The sequence below is a fragment of the Choloepus didactylus genome, chromosome 20 (assembly GCF_015220235.1).
Source record: "Choloepus didactylus isolate mChoDid1 chromosome 20, mChoDid1.pri, whole genome shotgun sequence".
In the NCBI taxonomy this organism is placed as follows: domain Eukaryota; kingdom Metazoa; phylum Chordata; class Mammalia; order Pilosa; family Megalonychidae; genus Choloepus; species Choloepus didactylus.
This window is the reverse complement of record NC_051326.1, coordinates 35,594,742-35,621,595: the sequence shown is the minus strand read 5'-3', so window position 1 is coordinate 35,621,595 and position 26,854 is coordinate 35,594,742. Positions and strand designations below refer to the sequence as shown.

Sequence of the window (26,854 nt, the reverse complement as noted above, 5' to 3'; positions counted from 1 at the left end):
CTGTTGGCATTAGAGGCACCAAGCTGCCGGGAAAAGAGCACAGAAACAAGAGTTGGGAGGCCTGAATTCGAATCCCAGTCCTCGCACTCCCTAGCTGTTTGACTTTGAGCAGGCATTTGACTTCCCTGAGCCTTGGAATCCTCCAAGAAGTGGGACTAGTGACCCTTGCCTCGTGCCTCTCCTAGGATGTTCTAGTGAGACCCGATCAAGGAGAGGGAGCTGGGGCCCAGAGACAGAAGGAGTTCAGACCCCGGCCTCTGTCCCCTGGGATAGTCCCTGTTTCCTGACTTCAGTCTAAACAGCGTCAACCCGCACAGAAGGAAGAGTTTTCTCAAGGTCACGCAGTTGGGTCCTCTAGCAGGCGAGTGTTACACAAACAGCAGGTTGCAAGCAGCTAATCCTATTCAAAGATGTCCATGAGGAAAGAGAATCCCACGACCACCTCCAGTAACAGAACCCCTGCGTTGTCTGGAAGTGCTTCCTGGTGTCACCCCCTCATTCTCACTTTCATGGTTCCCTCTTCAGCAGAGCTCAGACTTACTCAGCAAGTGATTTCTGAACACCCACCGAGCCCAAAGCTCTGTGCTTAGCAGAGCTGGACAACCTTCTTCTATCACTCAGGGAAAAATCCCTTTGGATTAGATTTTCAGATATCAGAAGACAGTTTCCAAGATAGAGACAAGATACATATTGCTGTGTTTTCTTTAATCTCTGGACGTCTCAGCTCTGTTGGTGCTGAGTGCATCCCATAATACTTTCACAATTGTAGATGGCACGTCTTCAATCAGGGTCTTTAAGAGATGGAAGACAGGGGCCTTTTACTTCTTTGCTTTTGCTTTCATTTCTTTGTTTGCCTTGGGGGACTTAACGGATTCATCTTGGCCTGGTTGGCCAGGGCCTAAGGGAGGGAAGGGGATAGGAGGGTTGAGGCTTAAAGTCTTCTTCTGAAGCTTCAGGTCCAAGATATCGAAAGTGATCTGAATCTCATACTGCAGCAGCTCCTTCAGGCATGCGATCTGGATGCGGAGGGCCTCTTTGACCAGGTTTTCTAACTCCTGGAAGAAACAGAACATCGCTGGTGAGCCTCTGGGGAAGGCTGGGGTCATCTGCAGATAGAATCCCTCAACCTTGATCTGATTCTCAGCTCAGCTCACTTACTGTTCTGTGTTCTAGAGCCTCCATTTCCCCCTTCAGATCTACTCTCCTCCCTTCTCCACCCTACTCTGGGCCGGGGAGGCTCGCTTGGAATGCTGCACAAGGGCTCCTTGACCTCTGGCTCTGGTTGAACCCGGCCCATGGGAGGGACTGGCAGGAGGTCTGGGGGTGGGAGGAGGGGGTCGGGATATTTACGTGACCCCTCCTTCCCCCAGCCCGGGCTGTGGGTGGGCTGTGGTTTTGCTCCTTGACCCTCTCCTCTAGCTACCGTTCTCTCTCCAGGATCCCACTTCCTATCGCACTTCCTAACTGATTGTTCTGGGCCCATAGGCGAGACCTGGTTCCCTGTGGACCCTACTTTCTGCTCAGTCAAGCTCCATTGAACATCGCCAGCCCCTCCTTGCTCAGTCTCCGAGTTCCAGTGGCAGGGTCCCACAGAGGGGACGGAGAGTGGGCATGTCCCCAGCCAGCCCGCCGTGGGAAGAATGCACACTCAGCCTCCACCTGACCCTCTCTGTCATCTTAATCAGAATCAAAGAGTCCTAGAATCAGGGAAACTTACACTATGTAACTGTGTTTCTCAAAGTTTCCTGACTGAGCATCCAAACAGCAGAGGAGAATTTATGCATATCCTGGAGTGGGGAGGGGTGTCTGGGGACATAGCTTGGAGTGTCCTGTTGCCATTAATACATTTCTTTCAGATCTCATAATTTAACTTAAAATCTCTTGCCAAATTTGACATTTGCTCAAGAATACCTCTTTCTTTGATTTTTAATACTAAGTACTGTCTCCCCCTAAATTTGGGGGGGAAATTGTGCTCCAAGAGGATGGGCCATGTTCATCCCACGTCATTGAGTGCCCCACCCAGGCTCTCCACCAGGGCACACATGCCCCAGTCTGAGAAGTACGGGCCTCTGAGAAATTTTGGCTTCTGCGTTTCTACTCTTCTATTCCAAAGCAGAGCTATAAAAGTTGTGAATTTGCTACAATTCCTTCCTTACCCCAACACACACACACACACACACACACACACACATACATATGCACACATGCACACACTGCCTTTGGGAGGATGGTAGGGGGAGGGGTCACTAGCCCTTTGCATAGGAAAAAGGGAGAATGGGGAGGGGGATAGCAATGGGGGAGAGGAAGGGGTAGCAAAAGTCCCAAGTAGAAAAGAGTTAGGTTCTTATAGAGTAAAGAGTTTAAAAAAAGCTGATTGCAGAGTTGGCACCTGTGTTCTTCTTAGGGAGAAAACAGTCTTTGCAAATTATTTTGATAATCAGCTTTGGGGGTAGAAGACATGCCTGGCATGCTCGGGAAGGAGTTAGGGGAACCTAAAGGTGGCCAAAGCACCATGCATGGAGTTTGGGGCCAAAAGAGCAGAGTGGGGAGACCCTTGGAGAATAGACTGGAAGGACTGAGCAGTGAGAGGGGAGACCGTGGCTGGAGCCGGAAGGCGGCCCCTGGAAAGCCGCTAGAAGTGAGGTGGACAAACGAGATTTTAGAATGAGGCTGTCTAATGTTTGCAGAGCCTGCTGGACTGTGCTGTGCTCTAACCCTCCCCTGGGCTGCTCCATTCTTCAGGGGTCTGACACCCCTTCCAGACTCGTGGGGTGGGGCAGGGAAGGGCAGCTGCGTTCAGCGCGGGAGGCTGTAGCCCGAGAGCCCCGCCAGGCAGGTGCCAGCAGCACCATGAGGGCGGCGCAGAGGGGAGCGGGGCGGGGGGCAGCTGAGCGGCTGTGTGTGGGAGCCCCCTTCCCACCTGTGGCCTTGCCCAGATGTTCCAGCGGAAGGTCCCATTGAAGGGGGCTGGACACAGGCTGTGGCTTGGGTTTTGTTAGGCCCCTGTTGGATGTCTTAATGCACTAAGATCACATGGCAGCTATTCATTCGGGAGACTTAACCCTAAGACCAGCATCATTTATTCTGTTGTGTTAATTACTCTTTAGAGATTTTCCAGTGTAAATATATATATATTGAACTTTAAAGGAACACTTTCCAAGGCCATTTGCTCCTAGGCAATTGGAAAACCAAAACGCTTTTGGAATACACAGGGCTGCAGCCCTCCCTTACCCCTCCCTCCTCCCATCCCTCCTCCCCTTGTAAGACATGCAGATGCTCATGTACACATGCACATACGTGTCCTTGTGTTCAAAGGTGATGCAACAATGATAATATCAGTGCCCATGTAGAGCTAAAACACTGTTAAGAATGTGCCAAGCCCTCAAGAAGTTGGCTTCTCTGGCGACCAGGCTTGTCACTATTTATTACAGAGCTAGCAGTTGGAGACTCTAGATCCTGGAGCCCCAGGAGTCCTTAAGACCTATCAAAGGGCAGCTCAATTTCCTAGATCCCCACAATAGGCACCTTTAGGTCCTCCCTCACCACCAGCTCCATCCCTTACCCACATCATCGTGTCCCCCACCCCGAGCTGTCACCCATGCTCTTTCCTCCTTCACCTTCCCCCTGGTCTCAAAGGAGGCTCACTTGGCAGACAGATGAAGGGCACTGGGATGATATGTGGGGTTCAGAGCTCAGGTTCTGTTCCCCTCCCCTGTTGCTTCTCCGCTTGGTGGAATCTGTAACCGATGGATGATCAGCAGAAAGAACATGGACTTTGGGGTCAGCCAGACCTCAATCCACATGTAAATTCTATGCACACATAAGCTGCATGACCTTGGGTGAGTTGATGGAATTCTCTGCGCCTCATCATTAAAAAGGGGACGTGAATCTATCCCTCACAGGGTTGAGGTATGATAACATATATGAAAAGTGGGTGCTAGGCAATATCTATTTTCACCCTTCTACCCTCTCCTATAAGCACACATGAGGAGGTCCCATCTGCATGTCTGACCACTAGTCAGGGCGTCCTTGTGCACAAGAAATTCTTGTTAGGAATGGACAATGCATTAAGCAGGCGAACATCCTTGGGTTGATTCGGACCCCGGCTGAGCAGGCAGAACCTTACCTCTGTCTTCAGAACATGGCTCTGCTGCAAGGGCACGTCCTCGAATGTCTTCTGCAGCATGTGCTCCTGCTCCAGGTGCAGCGCCTCCTTCAGGAGCAGCACGTTGGTGCGCTTCTGCACCTCCGCCATCGAGAGCTCAGACACCTGCTGCTCGTGCTTCCAGACTTCCCTGTCCATGCCCTTGGCCAGTGGGAGGGGCTGGGGTGGCGAGCACACTTCCAGGTGGGTGACTGTCAAGTTGACTTCTCGGTCCTGGACTAGAACATACTGGTAGAGTTTGTAGTGGCAGATGAAGGTGTTGTGGATGTAGTTGCAGAGGGCCAGCAGGTGGGTAGTGTTGAACTGTCCCTGGTAATCTCTGAGCTTGCCCCCCAGGATCGTCACAGCCTCAGTGATGGAGCAGCCTGGGGACACAGAAGGGCCGGGCCTGGAGTATGAATGGAGGCAAAGCTGCAGTGATTGCTAATCAATTTAGGCTCTGAAATGAGGCACTCTGGTCCCAAAGCGCATGTTCCTACCTGCTATACTTATTTCCTTTTATCATCTGTTGAAAGCTATAGAGTATATCACATCTCCCTTCTTACCTTGGCTTCCAGTTAGCTCAGAGCTTATTTAATAGAGTAGCTTACATTAATCCCATTTTTTCTTATCTGATTATCCCACTCTTTACCAACATTTTGTTAATTTTTTTCCACTTATTTACTTTTTATTGAATTTGTTAATGTTACAGATTTCCTGCACTGCCAAAACCATGCCTGAGAATTCAAAGAAATGGTACAATAGACAGCCTCATCTACCCATCATACAGTATATTACAACTTGATTTGTGTGCATTTTGATAATTTCACAATCTTTTAAAAAGTTGTAACAAGAGTTGGAATTTTAAATTTGCTGCAGGTCTTCAGATTTCTAGTACAGCATGCCATTAAATAACATTTCCACATATTCATCTAAGTTCATTCCTCAAAAACATATCATCCAACAAGATTTTGCTGGAAAAGATGCATACTTTTTTTCTTATCTGATTATCCCACTCTTTACCAATATTTTGTCTTTTAATTTTTTTAGAAAAGATCTTCTATAGCTGTGTTTTATATTACTTCCATTTCAGATTCTTTGGGGAAGGAGAAAAAGGTATAAAAAAGTGATTGTGAGATGAATGGAGCATGAGGTGATTGGAGAGATTTCCAGGCACCCCTTGCACTGGTGACTGGTGTCACAGTCAGGGAAATACTTTTAATCCCATGCAAAAGACGACGCTCTGCGGGCAGCTCCTCAGAGGGGAAACCCTCTGCTTTCAGACTCTCCCATTCAATCCTCCCTGCTCACAACTCCTTCAGGGGCTCAGGGTGGTAGCTGGGGGGGAGACATGATTCTCCCCCAGCTGATGGCTGGGGCACGATAGGGGATGGTTCATTAGAGGGTCATGGTTGAATTATGTGCACGTCCTGGTTTGCAGACATCAGGGCAGAGGGATTGGTGATGAAAAGAAAGCTGCCCCTCGTGTCAGAGGCCCTGAGGCCCTGAAGCATAGTGTGAACTTGGGCAAGTCTCTCCTGCTCCTGGGACTCAGTGCCCACCTCTGGAAGAAGGGCTTGGGCTGTGTACCGGTTTGTATATATTATGTCCCCCAGAAAAAGCCATGTTCTTTGAGGTAATCTTGTGTGGGCAGACATATCAGTGCTAATTAGATTATAATCCTTTGAGTGTTTCTGTGGAGATGCACCCCACCCAACTGTGGGTGATGACTCTGATTGGATAATTTTCCATGGAGGTGTTACCCCACCCATTCAGGGGGGTCTGAATTAAATCACTGGAGCCATATAAATGAGCTGACGAACAGAAGGAACTCAGTGCAGCTGAGAGTGACATTTTGAAGAGGAGCTACCGCCAAGAGGGACACTTTGAAGAATGCACAGGAGCTGAGAGAGTAGCTGCAGATGAGAGATAGTTTGAAGACAGCCGTTGAAAGCAGACTCTTGCTCCGGAGAAGCTAAGAGAGGACAAATGCCCCAAGAGTAACTGAGTGACATTTTTGAGGAACTGCAGCCTAGAGAGGAACATCCTGGGAGAAAGTAGTCATTCTGAAACCAGAACTTGGAGCAGACACCAGCCACGTGCCTTCCCAGCTAACAGAGATTTTCCGGACACCATTGGCCATCCTCCAGTGAAGGTGCCCGATTGCTGATATGTTACCTTGGACACTTTATGGCCTTAAGACTGTAACTGTGTAACCAAATAAACCCCCTTTTATAAAAGCCAATCCATCTTTGGTGTTTTGCATTCTGGCAGCATTAGCAAACTAGAACAGGCTAGGTCCAAGTCAGGTGCTTTTGGTGTGTGAGCAACCCTGTTCATTTGCTCTTGGAAGCCGTGGATCACTTCTCACTGGGAGTGTGCACACCCACAGTTCTGTCTCCTGAAGACGGAGGCCGAGCATTAGATACAGGGAACCTGGTTTTCCTCCTGGGATGGGGGTCTAGCCTCAGTTTGAGCCCATCCATGGAGCCCTGGCAGAGTTGCCCAAGCTCCCTGAGCCAGAGTGCTCCTTTAGCAGGGGCGGGCTCAGCTTTGCACACACAGCTGTTCATAAATTCCACCCCCCTCACATTCTGTTCTCACTTCTTGGCTCTTTACCTGGCTGTCTTGCTCTGCGTGGGAATTTTTACCTTAAATCTCCCCAGAGTACCTAGAGGGCAGAGGCCTGGCTGTCTTAGAAAAATATTAGTTCAAGGAGCACTGCTTTACCACAAGCCTTCTTAGGATGTGCCAGGAGCAGGCATTGACTCAGGAAGCTCAGCTGGGAGTGTCACTTTGGTTCACAGACTTCAGTCTCCTTGGAGGAGGGAGGGAGGCCTGTCCTTCCTCTGGAATGAAAGGTTGGTGGGCAGTGTTTCCCCTTCCTTCAGGGCAACCCAGCAGGGCTCCTGTAGGGGAAGGGCCCTGGATTTGGAGGCCTGAGACAGCACTGTCCCTGCCTAGCTGTGACACCTTGAACAGTTGTTTCCTCAAATGTAAAATGAGGGATAATTATATTTATTTTATAGGATTGTTGGGAGGATAAAATGAAATAACGTGTTAAGTGTCTTGTACAGAGCCTGTTACTAGGTGGGAATCAATAAATGTTGTAGCAAAAAGTCCTTCCTGGCCCCTCCTTCCGTCCCTCCCTCTCTTCCTTCCTTACAACTTCTCTCCATCCATCCATCCATCCATCTGTTCGTCTGTCCGTCCATCCATCTGTCCATCCATCCATCCACCCGTCCATCCATCCATCCATCTACTCATCCATCCAAAATTAATTTGTCAAATGGTTTCTGAGCACCTATTGATTCCTGGGCACTGTGCTGGGTTCTGGCAATACCATGATGCATAAAACACCCCCCCCCCCACCCTCCAGTGGTCTCAGTGTTGTGGAGGAGAGACACAGAGGGGGATAATTATAAGATGCATGTAAAAAGGAGCCACAGAGACCAGTGAAAAGGCACACTTAATTTAGGATGGGGGTTCAGCAGAGTCCTAGTGGAGAAGGCAATCTGTGAGTGGCATCTCAGAGGCTGAGTGGGACTGAGCTGGGGGAGGACACCTAGGCAGTGGGCACAGCCTGAGCAGAACATAGGGGCAAGAAGCAGCACGACGTGTGTGGGGAACAAGACAGGGTTTGTTGTTGTTGGCACGTAAATGTGGAGGCAGAAAATGTCAAGAGCTGTGGGGAGAGAGGGGAGGAAGACAGATGGGAGGGCCTGGAACGCCACACTCGGAAGGCAGGGCGGTTGTCTGGGCAGTGTGGGGCCTGCCCAGGGCTGTCAGCAGGGCAGCCGCATGGTCACGCTTGCCTTTGAGATCAGTCACGTTGACAGTCATATGGGCCAGTGAGGAGGTTGTGTCTGCGTCCATGAGACCATCATGGCAGCGGGTGGGGAGCACAGGCGAGTGGCAGGACTTGGTGACTGTAGGATGGTGCTTGAGAGGTGAAACCAGCGCAGCCCCAGATTCTTATTGGGGGACATTTAGAGGATGGTGGTGCCACCAACAGAGGGAGAGATTCCCGTAGGAGTAGGATTTGAGTTTGAGAACCTGGTGGGATGTTTGCCTGTGGCATGATCCCTGTCCTCAGAGGGCTTTCATTCTGGAGGAGGAGACGGTTGAGCAAACGACTGTCAGCTTTGTATTCTCAGCACCCAGCACAGAACTTTGTAGGAGTCTGATACATGTCTAGTGATGTTTCCGTTTGCTAAAGCTGCTGGAAGGCAATGTACCAGAGATGGGTGGGCTTTTACAATGGGGATTTATTAACTTACAATTTATAGTTCTTAAGCTGTGAAAATGTGCAAATTAAGGCATCAACAGGATGACACCGGGATTCTGAAGAAAGGCTGTCGGCATCTGGGACACCTCTGTCACTTGGGAAGGCACGTGGCTGGTGTCTGCTGTCCTTTGCTCCTGGGTTTCGTTGCTCTCAGTTTTGGGTCCAGTGGCTTCCTCTGTGAGTTCTCTCTTAGCTTCTCTGGGGCTTCTCTCTATATCTCTCTGGGCTCTTTTGGGCTTTTAGCCTCTCGTAAAGGACTCCAGTTAAAGGATTAAGACCCACCTTGAATGGGGTGGGTCACAGGTCAATTGAAATAGCCTAACCAAAAGTTCCCACCCCAAACATCTGTACCCACAGGAATGGATTAGAAGAACATGGCCTTTTCTGGGGTACATAACAGCCTCAAACCAGCATGATCAACAAACTCTAATACAATATATTAAATGCACCTCTAATATTTTAGGGCTGTTCATTTATTCATTCAACCGATATTTATTCAAGGCCTTCTATGTGCCAAGAAGTCTTTCAGGATCAAGGGATTCAGTGGAGGGCTGAACACACCGAGCCAAAAGAACTCACTCACTGACACAAGTCCCACCAGCCCTGACAATGAGCTCATGAAAGATGCACACATTGGATGCAAGATTTACAAAACTATGGTGACTAAAAAACTGTGAGTGGAGGACTTTTCCCTGGGTCAGGTCCTTGATCTTGAAGTCACATTGAGAGAGGTGGCCTGTATGGGCTGCCTTATGGATGCTGTTGATTTTTTTGTTTGTTTACGTTTTATTATAGTAACCTATATAAAACTCAAAATTTCCCATTTAAACACTTTCAAGTGTACAATTTAGTGGTATTAATTACATGCATGAAATTGTGCTACCACCATCCATTTTCTAAAATTTTTTTAATACCCCAAGCAGAAACTCTGCACCCAGTAAGCAATAAATCCACATTCCCCCTGGAAACCTCGAATCTACTTTCCATCTCTGTGAATTTGCTTATTCCATAAGTGAGATTATACAATATCTGTCCTTTTGTGCCTGGCTTATTTCACGTAACATGAGGTCTTCAAGGTTCATCCATGTGGTCACATGTATCAGAACTTCATTCTTTTTATGGCTGAACAATATTCCATTTATTTATGTACCACATTTTGTTCATCCATTCATCTGTTGACGGACACTTGTGTTGCTTCCACCTTCTGGCTATTAGGAATAATGCTGTTATAAACATTGGTTTCAAACATCTGTTTGAGTCCCTGCCTTCAATTCTTTTGGGTATATCCTTTAGAAGTGGGATTGCCAGATCATATAGTAGTTCCATGTTCAGCTTTCTGAGGGGTCACCAAACTGATTTCCACAGTGGCTGCACCATTTCACAGTGCCACCGGATGCTGTTGATGTTGGAGACTCAGGGCTTCTGTCTGAGACTTGGACCTTGAGAATTAAATTTAAAAAAAGGTAGAATGGCTGAGCTGTGGGAATCAAAAACAACTAACTTCTTTATCCAACAGTGTGGTCTGAAATGGCAAAAGTACTATTTTGTTCTTCAACATCTGATATAGTTGAAAGTGGTTTTAGTTCAGTAAAATCATGTTAACAAAGGAAACAAACATTGATATGTATTGATGAGGAGATGTTCGAGTTAAACTTACTAACATCACACTGATTTTTGAACTTTCAGTTAAAAAACTTCAGGCTCAGGAATCCCACTGACTCATTCTTGGGTAAGTTACTTTCTTTTGTAAACTATTTCATTATATCAAACAAAAGCTAAAAGTTACATTTACTAAAAATAATTATTAAGAAATTAATGTAATTTTGTCAATTTGTTTTACTATTATTTCTAGTTTTGAATATTTAAAATTTTTTATTGTATTTCCATTATTATGTATTTTTATAAACAGCCTCTTTGCATATATAATTTGAAACAGTACACTTTATGTAAGCAAATGAACATAAAAAGTCATTGGGCTTGCGCATGAAAAGATGCTTAACACCATTAGCCATTAGGGAAATGCAAATCGAAAAAACAGTGAGTACCATTTCATGCCCACTAGAATGGCTACCATTAAGAAAATGGAAAATTACAAGTGTTGGAGATGATATGGAGACATAGCAACACTTGTTTATTGCTGGTGAGATTGTAAAATGGTGCAGCCACTGTGGAAGACAGTTTGGTGGTTCTTCAGAAAGTTAAGCATAGAACTACCATATAACCTGGCAATCCTACTTCTAGGTATACACCCAAAGGAACTGAAAGCAGGGACTTGAACAGATATTTGCACATCAGTGTTCTTAAGGCATGATTCACAATTGCCAAAAGATGGAGGCAACCCAAGTGTCCATCAACTGATGAATGGATAAATAAAATGTGGTATATATATAAATGGAATATTATTCAGGAAAAATCTTAGGTTGTATACATGTTACTGGAATAGAAATAACAAAAAAGGCCATAGTACTGTATAAAACAATAGTGAACCCTAATGTCAAGTATGGACTATAGTTAATAGTACAATTATAATAATATTCTTTCATCAACTGTAACAAAGGTACTACACTAATGCAAAGTGTTAATAACAGGAAAGATGTTGTGGGGGGTATATGGGAATTCCATATTTTCTGCATGATTTTTCCATAAACCTACAACTTCTCTAATAAAAAAAGTTAATAGGCAAATATAGTTATAAAATGTTGGGAGCTTTATAATTTCACTTACAATTTTTTAATTTAGTCATTTGTAACCCTGCACTGAATAAAGCTTTCTCTCTTTCTCTCTCTCTCTCTTTCTCTCTCTCTCTCTCTCTCTATATATATATATATATATAGATAGATAGATAGATATAGATATATAGATAGATATAGTACATAAGCAGATATACAGTATTTCTATGGTTTTAAAATTTGATGAGGTGGGGGATCAGGGAAAAAACGTCTAAAGATGTTCTTCAGGGAGGCGATAATTAAACGAGGTTGCAAAAGGCTGCTTTAGCAGGTTATGTTGGGCAATGCACTTTCCCGTCCACTTTCCCATTTACTTCATGGAGACCCGGCGGCACTGGGCCTCTGTGACCGCTGCCCCTGGCCTGCCTCCTGAGCTGCGAGCAAGCCTCCCACCTCTGGGGGCCCCGACACCTGAACTGTGCTCCAGGCAGCTGTGGGGAGGGGCCCAGGCCTAGCAGGAGCCCCACACCTATGGCTTTCAGCCCTGGATGTGTTCCAGAATCACTGGGGAGGAGCCTAAAAATGCAGACACCCCCACCTTCTCCAGTCTCCTCTGTGTCACCACCACCACCACCACCACACTCAACCATTTCAAAAAAAAAAAAGTTCTGATTCCCAAGATGGGGTCTGGTTTGAGAATTGCTGCCTCTTAACTTTGATCAGTCGCCAGATTGAACCAAAAGTCACCAATATGGCTCCACCGAGTAACAAAATGACCAACTGCCCGAAGGACAGAGTGGAAGCCCCAAACACCCGGCAAGATCATGAAGGGCCGTGCCTGCCACATCAAAGAGCAAGACTTCATCATGGAAGCTGGCGTTTTTATTGGGAATTTGTGGGATGCTAGCATAGCCCAGGATGACTGACCTCTTGGAATTGCATTCAGAATTTTGTACACATTTCTTCCAGGGAGAGTGTGCACAGAGAGCATCACTAAATTCCTAAAAGGTAAGTTAAGAACCATAGCAGAGAACTGCAGGGCCACTCAGAGGTGTTAAGTTGAGAAGCAAGAGGTCCTGTGGGTGTTGCTGATGATGGCAATGGCTGCCTGGAGGATGGCAGAGATATCCCACAAAGAGGTCCCAGAGGGTGGGGGAGGAAGGTGAGGTCATCAGCTTGATTATCAAAGCTGAATCCAGGCCTGTGTGGAGGCGACTGTGCGGACTCCTCCAGCTTGACCTGGCTGTGTGAGCCTCAGTGCATGGGGGTGGCCAGGGATGCCATGTTCTTCAAGGCCAGTGCCTGGTCTTCTCTATTAGACGCTCCCCCCAACCCCCCCAACCATGCACAGAACTCGGATTTGCATCAAGGTAGGCTGTGAGGCCCAGCGGTGCTGGGAGCTCTCGGTGTGCAAGCACTTTCAGCTGCTTTGTCATTCCAGCGGATGCCTTAGTGTAGATCTGGGTTGTGGCCTCAGCCTAAGAGATGACACAACCAAGTGTAGATCTCATCCCACTTCAATAGTGAAAGAGCACCAGGCTGAAGTCTAACTTTCAGCCCAAGACACCCTTTTGGCCAGTTCTTGTTTTCAGCAAAGCTCGTCCAAGGCTGGCTCGTGAGACAGGCTTTCCTGGCCCCCAGACCATTCTTCCTGGGTCCCAGGTTGAAAAGTTCCTGCATGACTCAGAAGGCCAAGGATTAAGTCTCAGGAAGAAGCCTCTGGCTGCTGGGGCGGACAAATCTGTACCTGCAAGTTGCTCAGGGAGTTGGCTTCATTTACATTGGCTGCTGGGAACTTCCTGAAGACGGTCCCCCACTCCCTGGAGGGCAGCACCTACGCAGGGACGGCCGGCACAGGGGGTGGAGGAGGAGAAGAGGTGGAGGGATGACTACGCTAGACAGGTCCAGAATTGGGGCAAAAAGACATTGGGCTTGAACTGGAGATTCTGGGTGCGCTTCTGTCTTCCCATCACGGGGGTCTGGGGCTTTACAAGAGGAAGGGAGGTAAGCTGCTCCCCAGAGGGCTTGGAAACAGCAAAGAAGGGCTGCTTCTTCTGGGTCTGTGTGAGGGGGAGGAACCCAGGTGCCTCTGAGGCCCCTGACAAACCAGTTTGGATGCCCCCGCCTTGGCCGAGAAGGGGAAGACCCAAGTCAAGCCACAGCCTGGCCGGGCTTACCTTTCCGGGTACCTGCGCGCCTACCAGGGCTGGCCCAAGATGGTGGGGAGCAGACGAGGGCACAGGGCTCTGCCACCCTCACCCCCCAAATGCCTGCCCCCTGCCTACCTCTCTGCTCTTGGGGGAAGGTTCTGCTAAACTCCTTTGTCCTGAGGCGCTGTGACTAATGCATCTCTGAGTGCCCTCTCAGGTGACATGGTGCTTTCTTGGGGAAGCAGAGGAGAGCTGCCATTTAGGAAGCTCCCACAGTGCCATGCTGTGCCCTGTGCCATCTCTGACCCTGACCCACCACTCCCAGCTCTGCGAGGCTGGTGTCAGCACCACCCCCACTCTGCCTGCACGAGAAACTGAGGCTCAAACAGATCAGGGGATTTGCTGAGGGTCACACGGCTGCTAAGTGGCAAAGCCAGAATTCAAATGCCAGACCGACCTCGGGAAGGCAACGTTCAGCCATCGGCTCTGAGCGGCTTTGGGGTCTATTTGTAGACTGACCCTTGGCAGTGGAAGCTGGAGGGGACCTCATCTCTCTCAGTCACCCAAAGGATGCTCTGCCATGGGTATTACATAGAAATGAATGTTCCGTGGCTAGAAATGTTTAAGATTTGTTGGATTAAATGAAATCAAACAGGTGTCTTCAACTGCAGGACTTTCCAGAGCCCTTATTAGGACACTGTGTTCAGCAAATTGCTGAAAAGTGTTGTGTATACAAGGTTTCTCAAATTCATTTGAGGCAAATTGTCTCTCAGGATCCAGGAGCATATTTTGGGAGGTATTGATTTTGCCCAGTCTTTTCATTCTACAGATGAGGAAACTGAGGGCCAGAGAAAGGAAGGGTCTTAACTAAGGGGCATGTGTGGCAAAGTAAGGACCTGGCCTGTGTCTTCTGAGCTCCATTTGCAAGGTCCCTTCACCACCCTTCTTGGGCAGGGGTCAGGGGCGTGGGGGTGGAGCTTCCCTGGCCTGATGAGAAACTGATAGTGTCCTGTAGCCACATCTAGGTGCTGTGGGCACCTCCGTGTCAAGCTCTGCAGCTGATCCAAGCTCTGTGAGGGGAGCCCTGGTTTTAGGACTTGAGATGAAATGACCGGCTGCTTCCACCGTGTCAGGGGCACGGCATGGTGCAGAGCCTGGGGACTGGCCGCTTCACGCTCACACCCCACCTCTTCTGAGGTTGGGGGGCTCTGAGGCCCAGCAGTAAGTCCAGCTCACAGAGGAAGGACACGGGAGGTTAGACGGAGGGAAAACGGTTATGCCAAAGGGCCGGCGATCTGGTCTTGAGATAACACGTCCCATCTGCCCACCCAGAGGTGCCATGTCCAGGCCGGAGCACATTAGCTGATGGGCACAGCTCCCCGTCCCCACTGGATGGTGTCATCCACTGCACTGGAGACACTGGGATGGGGCTGGGAGCCTGGCCTCAGCCTTGGAACTCCAGGTGAGCTGGGTAGGAACACACACCCAGGGGCTTTGCCAGCTTCCTCCAAGTGCTCGGCTCTTCCTACACCCTAGCAGCCTCGTTTCATCCGTGTGCGCCCTCTTGGTCTTTGCGCTCTTCAGGCCATCGCCACCCCCTCCATGTCCCTGTCACAGATCCCTCTGGGTCAGATGGCTGCAGGGCAGAGCATGGGTTCCGCTGACAGACCCAGGTTCAAATCCTGGTGCTTCCCACTAGAGGTGTGACCTGGCACAAGTTACTCAACCTCTCTTGACCTCAGTTCCTTCGTGTTGAAGCCAGGCCTACCTTGCAAGGTTGTTTTGAAGATTACAGATATGTGTGAAAGCACCGGCTCATGCAAGCCCTGGCTCGAGCCTCCATCTGCAGGATGACCGGCCTCTCGGGGAAAGCAGGGAAAGCTTTCCTATGGCACAATCTTGATTCCTGGCCTACTTACTGGTGCAGTGTCACCTGTGAACTGTGACCTCACTCAAGGAGATATTTCTGGCATGATAGCCACCCGTTCATACCAAGAAATGCTCGGCCGATATCCCTGTGGGCGTGTTTCATGGAAACCACCACCGTCCATCAGTAAAGAAGTTACAGAGGCCCCTCCTCAGGTGCTGAGGGGCTGTGGGCTCAGGCTGGGAAGGAGGGTCCTGAGTCATCGGTCTCAGGCTGCAGGAGGCTGCCTTCTGCTGTCTGCGTGGGCTGGTTCTGAAAGGCTGGAGGCCCCCCTGAGTGGGGTGGGTTCCTTGGGAGCTGACGGGGCCTAGACATCAGGCAGTGCCCACAGAGGGAGAGTTCCTGCAGGGGACCTGGGAGGGCAATTGCCTCCTGCCAGTCCCCAGGCTGCCTGGGGTGGGTGGGGTGGCTGCCCTCCCATTCCATCGCTGCCTGGGTGACACTTCCTGGAGAATCAGGAGTGGCCGTGGGTGGGACTGCAGATACTGGCACTGTGACATGGACTATCCGAGCCCTCGTCGGCCTCCTGGTGCCTCCACTGACTGGTCGTCAAACGTCCACTTCCTTCCAGCCTCAGGATTTGGGGGCCAGACCAGCAGGAAAGGGGTTCTTCCTTCCCCAGAGGTCTGGGTGGAGCTTCAGATGGAGGCCTTGACAATGACAAGTGGCAGAAGTCACAGCCTGGCTGAGGTGATGGTGTGGATGTGGGCAGCTCCGCAGGTGAGCAGGGGCCATGGGCCCAGGAAGTGTCTCTGGGGACCCCTACCCCTCAGCCATCAGGACCAGGTTGAGTGAGATGAAGCCCGAGGCAGGGTGGGCTCCCCCAAAACCTCCCTGCACCCTGATTTCCCAGCTGTGACTGTTGACCGGGAGCTGCAAGTCTTCCCGGGCACCTTAAATCCCGGCAGCCCCCAGGGGCAGAGGCAGAGCCTCAGGGTCCCCGAATCCCTCAACATCTCTCTCCTCTCCTGAGTCTCCCAGAACCTGGGTAAGGTATGCAAAATCTGCCTCTTTCATGCCATTTCCTCCCACCAGGGCATCCCAAGCTGGAAGATGTACCCCCTGCCCACCTTGGCTGGGGACTCCACCATTGGCCTGAGGAGACAGCTGGGCGCGATCTTGCCCAGGGTTTCCCAGAGCCGGCCCAGGAGGTGCCAGCAGGAGAACTGTTTCTGGCCCGCAGTCGAGACCAGAAAGTTCTGGCAAGCCATTTGCCAGGACGGAATCGGCTTTTGCTTTTGAATAAAGAGCCACCCTTTCCCTCCCTCTACTGAGGCTCCGATTGGGTGAGGAGATAAGCCCAGCTGGCAGCTGTCCTGGCACAGCTTTGAATCATTGTTGTGAAAACATGACCCTCCTTAAATTCTGCCTGCCAACTTTGTTATCTAGTACTCAAACAGGACTCAACCATCATTAGCTCCAGATTAAAAAAAAAAAAGAAAAATCCCTGGGGAAGCTACCTTCCAAGAAGAGTGGCAGTCCAGTGTGGATTTAAGCTGAAATTGAAACTCAGCATCGAATATGAACTGGCCAGGCCATGGGAACCCCCAGCTGTCTGCATCCCATACCACACAGCCTGTTGATGAGTGGGTCATAATATACCCAGGAAGAAGGGTGGGGCAGAGGAAGAGATGGGAAGGGCTAGAATTCATCTGGGACTTGTCCTGGGCATCGTCACCAGCTCTTCAGGCCCCTTACCACCTGGGCCCCCTTACAAAGGCAGTGAACAGCTGCCTTCTCCCTTATGCTGGGGGGGCAGCTATGTTTCCTCCCACGTGCCCAAGGCCAGGTCATGGGCGTGCAGCAGCCTACCTGCTTGTCAAGCCTACCTGCAGGACGAGAGCAAGATAAGAAATGGCACAGACAGTGAGCTTCCTGAGGGACTGGATGCAGTCCCTTCTTGTCCTAGATGGTGACCATCTTCTGTTTATCCCATCTTACCTCCGAGAGCAGTGGACTCACGGTAGCTAACATTTACTGGGTATTTACTATGCACCAGTCACTATGCTGTATGTTTTACATGCCCTATGGCGTTTAATCCTATGCCCTATGGGTTGGAACTACTATCATCCTCTTTTATAGACGAGGAAACTGAGATACAAAGAGGTACAGTAACATTTTCAAGGTTACATGGTAATAAGTGATGAAGATGGGATTTGAACCCAGATCTTCTGACTGCAGAGATTGATGCCTGATCACTCTGCTACATTGCCTCTAACATGCGCTGCACATGCAACCAGCAATGAAGTAACACCCTAGTACCTGTCAAATGTTCCAGCCTCCTACCATGCATCCTGAAAATATTTATCTCTGTGGTCATTGAGAATCTATCATTCATTTATCCATTTCTTCATTCATACCTACTGTGTGCCAGATGTATTGTTGGTCCCTGGGGGCATGGAAGGTACAAAAGTGAACAGGGCATAGACCTTCTCTCCAAGGGGTTCAAGCCTCCCCACAGCCTTACTTGCTGTCCAGTTGTGGTTCTTTGGGGGAGGAGTTTAGATCTGATTAGAGAAGGAAGGCTAGTCACTGCGAGATTGGGAGCCAGAAATACTTGATGGAAACAGGCTGAGAAGGATGAGCCAGGAAGCCATTGCAGGAAGGAGGAGGAGCGTGCACACGGATGCCTGGAGGATGCACAGGTGCAGAAATCCAGGAAAGAAGTGTCTAGGGTCTCTGGAAGGTGTGGCCTTGGCCAGGAGAGGGTGGGCTGAGTCTGAGAGGACCTGAGCCTGGGTGGTTCAAGACTAGCTCTGAGTGATGGAGTCTGGGACCTGGAGGATGGGCAATTAGGGAAGAGTGTGTGCAGTGTATGTGGGGAAGCCCTGGGCTCTGAATTCAGGTACAGCAAGGGCATCTCAGAAGAGGACATCTGCAGGTAAATGGAAAAGTAGATTTGGAGATACCTGCCAGAAGATGGGAGCTAATGTCAGATGCCCTTTGCCCAGCTGGTCACTGCTTCAGTTGCCCCCTCTAGAGATTGCATCCTAGCTCCTGGGACCTGTTCAGGAGGGGAGAGGACCCAGAGCTGGTGAGAGCAGAAGGGACAGGGGGTAGGTATGAGCCAACTCCTTAGAGACCAAAGTTCAAATCTGGTTAATGCAGTTCGATCTGAAAGATAGTCACCAGATGGGAAAAGGCAGAAGATGACAACTAGGGCTGGAGATGGACAGAACCAGAACAGAACCAACTGAGCAAAGCCCACCCAACCCTACTCCCCCACTCCCCACCACCCCCATCCCCAAGGGAACAAAGCACAGTGCTGATGGGCTGCCTCCAAGTGCATGGGCAGGTCAGATAGATGATCTAAGGTCTAGTTGGGTGACAGGTCCAGGTGGTCGGCTGAGCCCCTGTGAGTGCCTGAGATCTCTGGGGAAGTGGGTATAATAGTAATGGACAACTCCATTGCATATTTCCAGGTCTTATTGTGTACCAGCCAGTACCAGCCACGGTTCAATTCTCACAATGACACTGTGAGTGAGGTGCCATTGCTGTCCTCATTTTGCAGGTGAGTGATCTGAAGCACAGAGAAGGTCAGGGAATGACCCAAGGTCACACAGCTGGGAAATGGCAGAACCAAGTTTCAAACCCAGGCAGTCTGGTTCCAGCAACATTGAAGGTCTAGCCTGCAGGGAAAGCATTGCTAGAACAAGGAGAACCCCCTGTGAGGGAGGAGGCATCTGGTGAAATTCCACCGTCTGCCTCTGGCAAGTTGTTTGAGCTTGTACATGGCCTTGTGAGTGTCCTGTGCCAGATTTCTGGGAGGCTGTGAGCAAGAACTGCCTCCTGGGCCAGCCTCGCAGTCTCAGGGGCAGTGGCCGTGGCTGGAAAGGTGGGGCCTAAGGTGCATGGGACTCAGCTTTGGGAGTCCGGGGTTCTCACCTGGCTCTGTCACACCCTGCTGTCAGGTCAGCTCCGACAATGGGTCCATTAGCTGGGAGCCAGGCCCAAGGCAGCCTTATCTGCCTTCTTTCCCAGCTCCGGGCTTCTCGCTTCCAGGTTTCTCATAAACCCAGCTTCCAGGACAAATATGCAGTCTGCTTTTGCATCCTCCCTCTCCTGTCTCTGGCTGAAGCACTCGGCCCCTCACTCCCCGCCCAGCATCCTGCTGTACTCCCTGCAAAGGATCAACCGTGGCAGTGTTTGCATGTGGGGAGAAAAGACCTAGAGAGGCTCCACTGCCGGGTGTCTTGTCCTTGCACAAGGGGCTGTTGTGGCTCCTTTACATGGAGAGGGCTGACCCGAAGGGGGTGCTGCGCGAACCACCCAGCCACACCTGCTTCCACCAAGCAGGTTTCTGAGTCACATCACACATCACACATCACATATCACTTATTGAACACTTACTATATACCAAGAACCGTGCTTCATGGTTTACATCCATATAAATATTCATAACAATCCTGGGAAGTAGTTACTGTTGTTCTTTCCATTTTCTAGATGTGCAATCAGAGGCTCAGAAGTTGTGTGTCTTACCCAAGACCACACAGCTAGTAAAGGGCAGAGCTAAGATTTGAATCTTCCTGATGGAATCTTCTTCCAGCAAATTGAATTTCAGGCACGGGGAGGCTATCTGAGAGCTATTGTTTGTACCAACCACACTTCACAAATTTTCAGATGATATAAAGATGAGAGGAAGAATTTGTAAGCTGGGTGGCCCAGGATCAAGTTTTAAAAGATTTTGGGAGGAAGAAAAGATGGGCCAACATTAACAGGTGGAATTAATGAGGATAATTGTAAAGTCCTGCCTGTACTTCAAAATCACAATTGCACAGGGGGGATGGGAAAGATGGCATTTTAGTGGACCACCAGAGCTCAGGATGAGTCAATGTGATCGTGATGTCAAGAAAGTAAAGGCACCCGTAAGCTATATAAACAGGAGCATCACGACCAGGAAGAGGGAGGTGATAAACCAAGGATCATGTTACTGGTCAATTCTCAGGTTATATTGTGTTTGGGTCTGGATGTGATATTTTCAGAAAGATATTGACAAACACAAATATACCCAGAAGAGGGCAGCAAGAAGGGCAGTGGTGGGGAGGTGGGGCGGAGGGTTCTATGGAAATTATGACATACGAAGAATGAGAAAAGGCACCGGGGACGTCTAGCCTCAATGGGAAGATACAATAGTCATGTTATGTAAAGCATGTTAAATATCTGCAGGGCCAACACTCTGTTTCTAGAAGACACACTTTGGACATGTGAGTAGAAGATGCAGAAGAAAAGGAAGAACTTTCTAATAACGGGGGCAGTCTTACGAAGGCATGCATTGCCTCAGAAGGAGTGAGCTCCCTGTCACTCAAAGGGAGCCAGCAGACTGGATGAACCCTTGTTGGCATGTTGGGGGGCTTCCTGCAGTAGGAGGAATTAACATTTCTTGATCACCAAGTCTCCTCCCAACTCTTAGGTTTGAGAAGTTTACGGGACGTAGATCTACTACGTTGGCAAGGTCCACTTTGGAACCAGAAAGGCTGAAAGCTCTGGTGCCATCTAATCTGCTGGGTTGTCAGTGGGGGTTGCCTCGTCAGACTGTTTTTGATTCAAAGGGCTTGGCCTGTGGGAGGCTCTGCTGGAAACTTAAAAGAGCCCGAGCTCCCACCTGCTTGGAGCTGACATTCTTATTCCCGCTCGTCAGTGTTTGTTCTGGCTGTGAGCCACTTTAGAGCGCAAACTACAGGGTTTGACTCTGGTACCCGGATATTGTGAGCAGGGAGGGGGGCAGCGTGACACAGAGGGATGCCAGGAAGGCCCCGGGTGGGATGAGACTTCCCAAGGAGCGCTGAAAGCAGCTCATGAGTAATACCGGGTCTTGCTCAAGCCTTCAGCTCAGGAGCACTGGGAGGAGGAACGCTGAGCTGGAAGAGGGAACTGAGTGAACGCGGGCAGCTCAGGAAATTAAAAAAAAAAAGAGGCTGATCCAAGTATGTGTAGGGTGTGCAATGGGAACAGGCAATGGTTTTGAGCAGAGGAACATGCAGTTTTATTTGTGCTTTTGAAAAATCACTGTACAGTTTGGTGAACGGGCAGCAGAAGTACAAGATTTGAAAGCAGTGGCTCTGTCAAGAGATGGAGGTGGGTTGGAAAGGGGGGTGGCTGAGGGGATGGTGAGAAGTGGTGAGATGAGGGAAGAACTTTGGAGGAATTGCGGACGGGACTGGCTGATGGCCTCCGGGTAAATCAGATTTAGGGGCGTCGTGCAGCCTCTGTGCTTGGCCGCTGTTGGAGATCGTGGCCAGAGGGCCAGAGGAAGACCTGAAACTGTAGTATGTTTTATCATCTTATCTTTTCCCTTTTTATTGAAATAATTTTAAAATAAAATAAATTACAGAAAAGTTGCAAAAATACTGCAAAGAACTTTTTTTCCTAATTTGGTTAATAATAAATTGCCTACATGTCACCCCTTCACTGCAAGATAGTTTAGCGTGCATTTCTTAAAACAAGGACATTCACACGATGACATGATCATCAAAACCAGGTGAACCCTTACATGTTACTGCTGCCTGATCCTCAGATTTCATGCAGGTTTTGTCAATGGTCCCAAAAATGTCCGTCATAGCAAAAGAATCCAAACCAGGGCCACCCATCGTGTTTTGTTGCCACATCATCTCTTTAGTCTTGGTTTGGACCGTTTCTCAGACTTTCCTTGGCTTTCATGCCCTTGATAGTTCGGAAGATTACAGGAGAGTTCCTCCATGTGACATTTCCTCATTAGATTCAGGCTATGTGACTCCATTAGACACCGGTAGTTCTAACGACGCCGGGTGGGTCTTATTGCACCCTACCAGGTGGTACTTGATTATCAGTTTGTCCATCAATGATGATACTCATTTGGATCATTTGATTAAAGAGGTATCTGCCTGATTTTTGTACCGTAAAATTATTCTTTTCCCATTTATAATCAGTAAGCATGTTGCAGGGAGCTTCTTTGCTTCTATGTGAATAGCCTATTTCTCAAGAAACATTTTACCACTAGTTTTAGCCCCTATTGATGTTTCTTGGTGGAGTTAATTGTTACTCTGATGACTGCTACAGAGGGGCTGCTCCACACATTTGCTTAATGGATGAATCCATATTTCACAGCCCAAGAGGTGGACTGATGTCAGCACGTTTCCCAGAGCCACAGGGTTACAGGGGAGAGGCATGAGGCGGAGAGACACTCTCTCTAAACTCCCCTGACAGTTCTCCCATCCATGCTTCAGCAAGCCCATACCTGTAAAGGTTTCCCCCAAGACATTCACAGAGCAAAATCTGATACCAGGAATAATGTGCAATCTTTAGGGGTGCAACAGGAGGTCAATGAAGGGATTTAAGCATGAGAGTGACATGTTAGAGTTACATTAAGCAAAACAAACACCGTAGCTGCTGTGTGAACAGCTTGGAGTGGTGCAAAATGTGCAGCCAGGGAGATGAGTGAAGGGACTCAGAGATGACTCTGTTTATTGCACTTTCCAGAAAACCTGGATAGAGTGCCCATTTATGAGCATGTGAGGAATTCCAGGAAAAGGAAGGACCCCCAGGTGGCTCAGGGAGGTCCTGTGTGCCCTCCCCAGCCTGGCCGACTCCTGCCCTGGAGGCACCGTACCTTTGGTTTCCTGGAGCAGCTCCTCGGTGAACTTGGCTACCTGAGCCACGCCCACCCACGGAAAGCCTTTGCCCCCCGCGAAGACGATGCTCTCGTAGAGGGTGTCCAGCAGGATGCTTCTGCGGGAGTCTCTCAGTTCGTCAAACTCTTCCCAGTTCAGCAGTCGTCGCAGGTGCTCCCGCCCTTCTGCTTTCTGCAGGGCAGAAGTCAGGGTGCCATCCTTGTAGGCAAAACCCTGGAGGGGGGTCCTGCACTGGCTCCCCAGAGACCTGAATGGTGACCGGGAAGGTGGCTAAGCCTGAACAGAATTATGCTTTGGTTTCTGGACAGTCTTCCCTCCCTCTTCTGGGATGGGCTCTTCTTTCTAGCTCTGCCCCTTTCTCTCCTGCTAGCTACAGCAGCCCCGGGTGTGCACCTCCCCAGGCCTCGAGTTCTAAATCACAACCCTTTCTGCCTCTTCCCTGACACCACTGACTTTCCCTCAGAGCCCCTTCCCAGCTCTGCCCCAGAGGTAGGGATCTGACAAGGAAATTCACAGTAAAGTGTGAATGACTGATGGAGAAGAGACTTGGTAAGGCAGTGCTTTAGCAGAAGGAATGTGTCTGGACAAAAATTCAGGCAGTCTAGGAGGAAATGACTGACGGGTTCCTTTATCTTATCTCTAAGAACCTGTTTTCCTTGAGGGTCCTGCTTGCTCTTCTAGAAAGATTCCTGCAGTCACCCACAGCTAGAGAAGCAGCAAGTGCAACTTAAAGGTGAGGGTGAAAAAGAAGTGGCACAAAATGGGGACCCACCACACATAAGAGTGTTCCTCCCCTGGGTCAAGGGTAGGTTCTGGCTGAGGGGAGTCTGGGGGGGAACCTGGGGAACTAAATTAGCAGAGTTGGTGACAGAGAGAGCCCAGGGTCCTCCTTAGGCCCCAGGGATTCCTCTTCTACCACCACCCTCTTCTGCCTGCCCCAGGCATTCCTGTCCAGGGGCCACAAGCTGGAGTCCATGGGATGGGATGGGATGGTGGGACGGCTGGCGATAAGATGTAGAGAACATCCGAAGAGCACATGTCCCAGGGTGGGGGGCGAGGCCCCGGGCCAAGGGGGCAGCGTGCGCCTGGAGCCTGCCCATCTGTGCACGGCTCTGGGCCAGATGCCCAACCAGGGGTGCTGTTCCCCGGTGGTCTCTTACCTGGACACTGCAGCCAGGCCCCAGAACCGCTTTATGGACAGACTTATCTCTGGAAGAAGTTTGCAGAGAGGTGCAGGGGCCCCACGGGTGGATCTCACGAGCCTTGCTGGCCTCTGCCTCCCTCCACATGCCCGTGGTGCTCACCGCTTTCGGGCTCAGAATTGGTTCTGAGAAGCTGATGACAGCTGCCCACCTCCACCCCAAAGCAACTGAAGCCCCCTCCCCACAAGCTCCCTCCACATACACAAGGGCCCCCAGGCTCCCTGGTGAAAACCCCTGCTTTAGAGAGGTGGTTATCAAATTGTGACCAATTCCAAGGGGTCCCCAATGGGAGACAGGCACCGCCTTCAGGCCAGTCTGCCCCTGCCTGCAGGCTCTGCCTCCTTCGGGACCAAAGCAAGCTGCAGGGGCCGGCCAGCCTTTGGTCTGGAGTTCTAGCTCGCACGCTTGGGTTGTGAGGACATCCCAGGTGTCCAGCCAGGGAAGGGCAGGCAGGGAGCCCCTTCCGGCACACACGCCTCTCTGTGAGACCCATCTGAGCAAACCGTCTTTTAAAAGCTACTTTTCCTCTACCTGAAGTTGGAAGACTTCTTTCACTCCTTGGGCTGTTAAGAGTGCCATGGGCCCAGCACCTGGTTGCTAGGAGACCTTGTCAGGACAACTCAGAACTTCTGGAGCCCTTTGGGCGGGTGTGCCAGCTTTATTGGGTCATGAAGGCCTGCTTTGTGATGGCTTTTTCTGGATTTCTTTCCTCAAGCTCCTTCCTTCCGGTCTCAGAGGAAGAAGTGGCCCCTCCTCACCTGCTGTGGCCTGGGTCTCAACGCTGTGTACCTCCTCGGGGACCTGGATACTTCTCTCATCATCAACCTCTTGCTCACAGCCCGTTCTCCTTCAGGAAATGAGTGTTCTCAGTCTTTTCCATAAATGCACACACACACACACACACACACACACACACACATTCTTTTCTTTGTCATACACATCCTTCTAACCCAAGCCCCAATTCTCTTTCTTTTCACAGTCATGGATGTATCTCTATGAAAAGATTTGTCCACATTTGCTGTCTTCACTTCCTCGATGACTTCTTGTCCATTGGGATCTGGTTCTGCCCCATTTCTTCACTGAAGCTATTCTGGCTGATGACATTGTGACCCCTTCTTCATGACTGTTTAGGGGGTGCAGGAAACAGTTCCTCAAGAGTGTCCCCGAGTGCGGTGCCTCAGCACCCACCTTCCTAGATCAGTAGGTCCATCTGTCCATCTCCTGGCCCCTTGACACTTTCTCCCACATCCCGGAGGCTCCTGGTGCCCATAGGCTTTCTGAGGGGGAGTCTGGCCTGCCTCTGCCTCACTACTCTTAAGTTCCAACTCAGATGCCCAGATGTCTGAGGAAAGCCTGGAGACACTGACTTGGCGAGGTGGGCCCCCTGGTGCTGGTGTACAGTCTGCCTGGCCCACTCTGGCTCTTGGTGTTTAAGCTTAGCCAGGGGAGCTCCTGTCCAGAAGTCAGGGCTCCCAACGTTGCAGCTCTTTCTCCCAGCGGGGCTGGGTTAGGAATGGTTAAAGCATCTGCTGCTTTCACAGCCCAGAGCCATCATTTCTCCTCTACCATCTGATTCCATAAAAGGCCATTCCATGGTCCACATTTCTTACTCTCACGATAATATTATTCCAGGGTCCTCACTGCCCTTTGCTGATACTAGGAAGGCCTTGGCTAGGACCACCTGTTCCACCTCACCAGAGTATTAGGGAGAAGGGGATGGTGACGGGTTGTCTCCATCTCTTCCCTCCCATGGAGTCCTTGGGCTCCTCATGCAAACTTCCTTATTCTCTCTTCAGCACCTTCAAACCCTTATCTCATGGAGGGAATGAACACGTACAGTGTTGCCCCGTTGCAACATGCAGTTGCTAAGTCATGGTTCCCTTCCAATGCTTATAATATTCAGCTGATGGGGCTATCGAAACATTTGGTTTACTTGTTGGATTTGAATAAGCCACATTCTCCTGAATGATCTTCTATCTCTCTAACCATACCTCCTCTGCCTTCTGTGAAGATTCCACTTCCTCTGTCCCTTAAATGTTGGTGCACCTCAGCATTCTATCTGTGCCCTCTTCTCTTCCTAGGCCACATACTCTTGTGCGATTTCATCCATTCTCATGACTTCATTGTCCATTGATAGCAAATGACTCCCAAATTTACGTAAGGGAGGTGTCACTCTCCCCTATCTCCAACTTGGGGTATGCTGATATGCCCAGGCTCCCCCTAAAGAATGGATGACCAAGGAATTATACTACATGTTAAATGTCCGGGGGTCCCCTGGAGCTAGTAGGTGTTGGGGGTGTTGCTGGTAGGAGTCCTCAAGTGGTGGTCAGAAGGGATGAGTCTCAAAGTGTAGGCTCACAAGCAGGGAGCCATCCCTGACTGCAGCCCTGGCACGGGTCCTGCAGGCCAGCCACTGTGCCTGGTCTCTCAAATGATGCCCCTTACTCCAGTCCTTCCCCAAGTCTGCTGGCCCAGGCACTCCCCAGGACACAGATGGAGTCTAGAAGCAGAATTGGGGTAGGGCTCAATTCCCTAGACCTAGAGCCCTTTCCCGTCTCCTTTCCCATCCCTTTGAATTTTCTCAGGGTTCATATGAGTCATAACTTTTTGTTGCAAGTGTCAGAAATTCGAACTGGCTTGGGTCAAATGAGAATGTATTGCCTTACATAACTAGAGTGTCTAGGGGGGTGCTCAAGGCAAGGCTAGATCCGGGTCCTCAAAAAGTGCTGTTGGGAATTCCTCTTCATCTTTCAGCTCTGCTTATTTGGTCTGTGTTCATTCATGGACCCTACCCTTGGGGTGGTCAGTAAGCCATCAGATTTCTGTTTCCTAGCAGTTCTACCACAAATCATGGATTGAGTCTCATT

The 26,854-nt window shown here is 49.8% G+C and overlaps 1 protein-coding gene across 1 annotated transcript; it reads right to left on the bottom strand.

Annotated features, from left to right (window-relative positions):
- Positions 1–818: 818 nt before the first annotated feature.
- On the bottom strand, positions 819–24,587 carry C20H8orf74 (chromosome 20 C8orf74 homolog). Its single transcript, XM_037813490.1, has 4 exons — positions 24,519–24,587; positions 22,764–22,956; positions 4,127–4,530; positions 819–1,055 (listed from the first exon to the last, which is right to left on the bottom strand). The coding sequence occupies exons 1-4, from the start codon at positions 24,564–24,566 to the stop codon at positions 819–821; spliced, it is 882 nt and encodes a 293-aa protein (XP_037669418.1). The 5' UTR covers positions 24,567–24,587.
- Between the last annotated feature and the right edge of the window lie 2,267 nt (positions 24,588–26,854).

Coding starts and splice junctions, on each gene's coding strand:
- C20H8orf74 (XM_037813490.1), bottom strand. CDS start 24,566: ATGGCACTCTTAACAGCCCAAGGAGTGAAAGAAGTCTTCCAACTTCAG. Junction 22,957..24,518: donor AAGAAGTCTTCCAACTTCAG/GTAGAGGAAAAG, acceptor TCTGCCCTGCAG/AAAGCAGAAGGGCGGGAGCA. Junction 1,056..4,126: donor GCCATGTTCTGAAGACAGAG/GTAAGGTTCTGC, acceptor TGTTTCTTCCAG/GAGTTAGAAAACCTGGTCAA.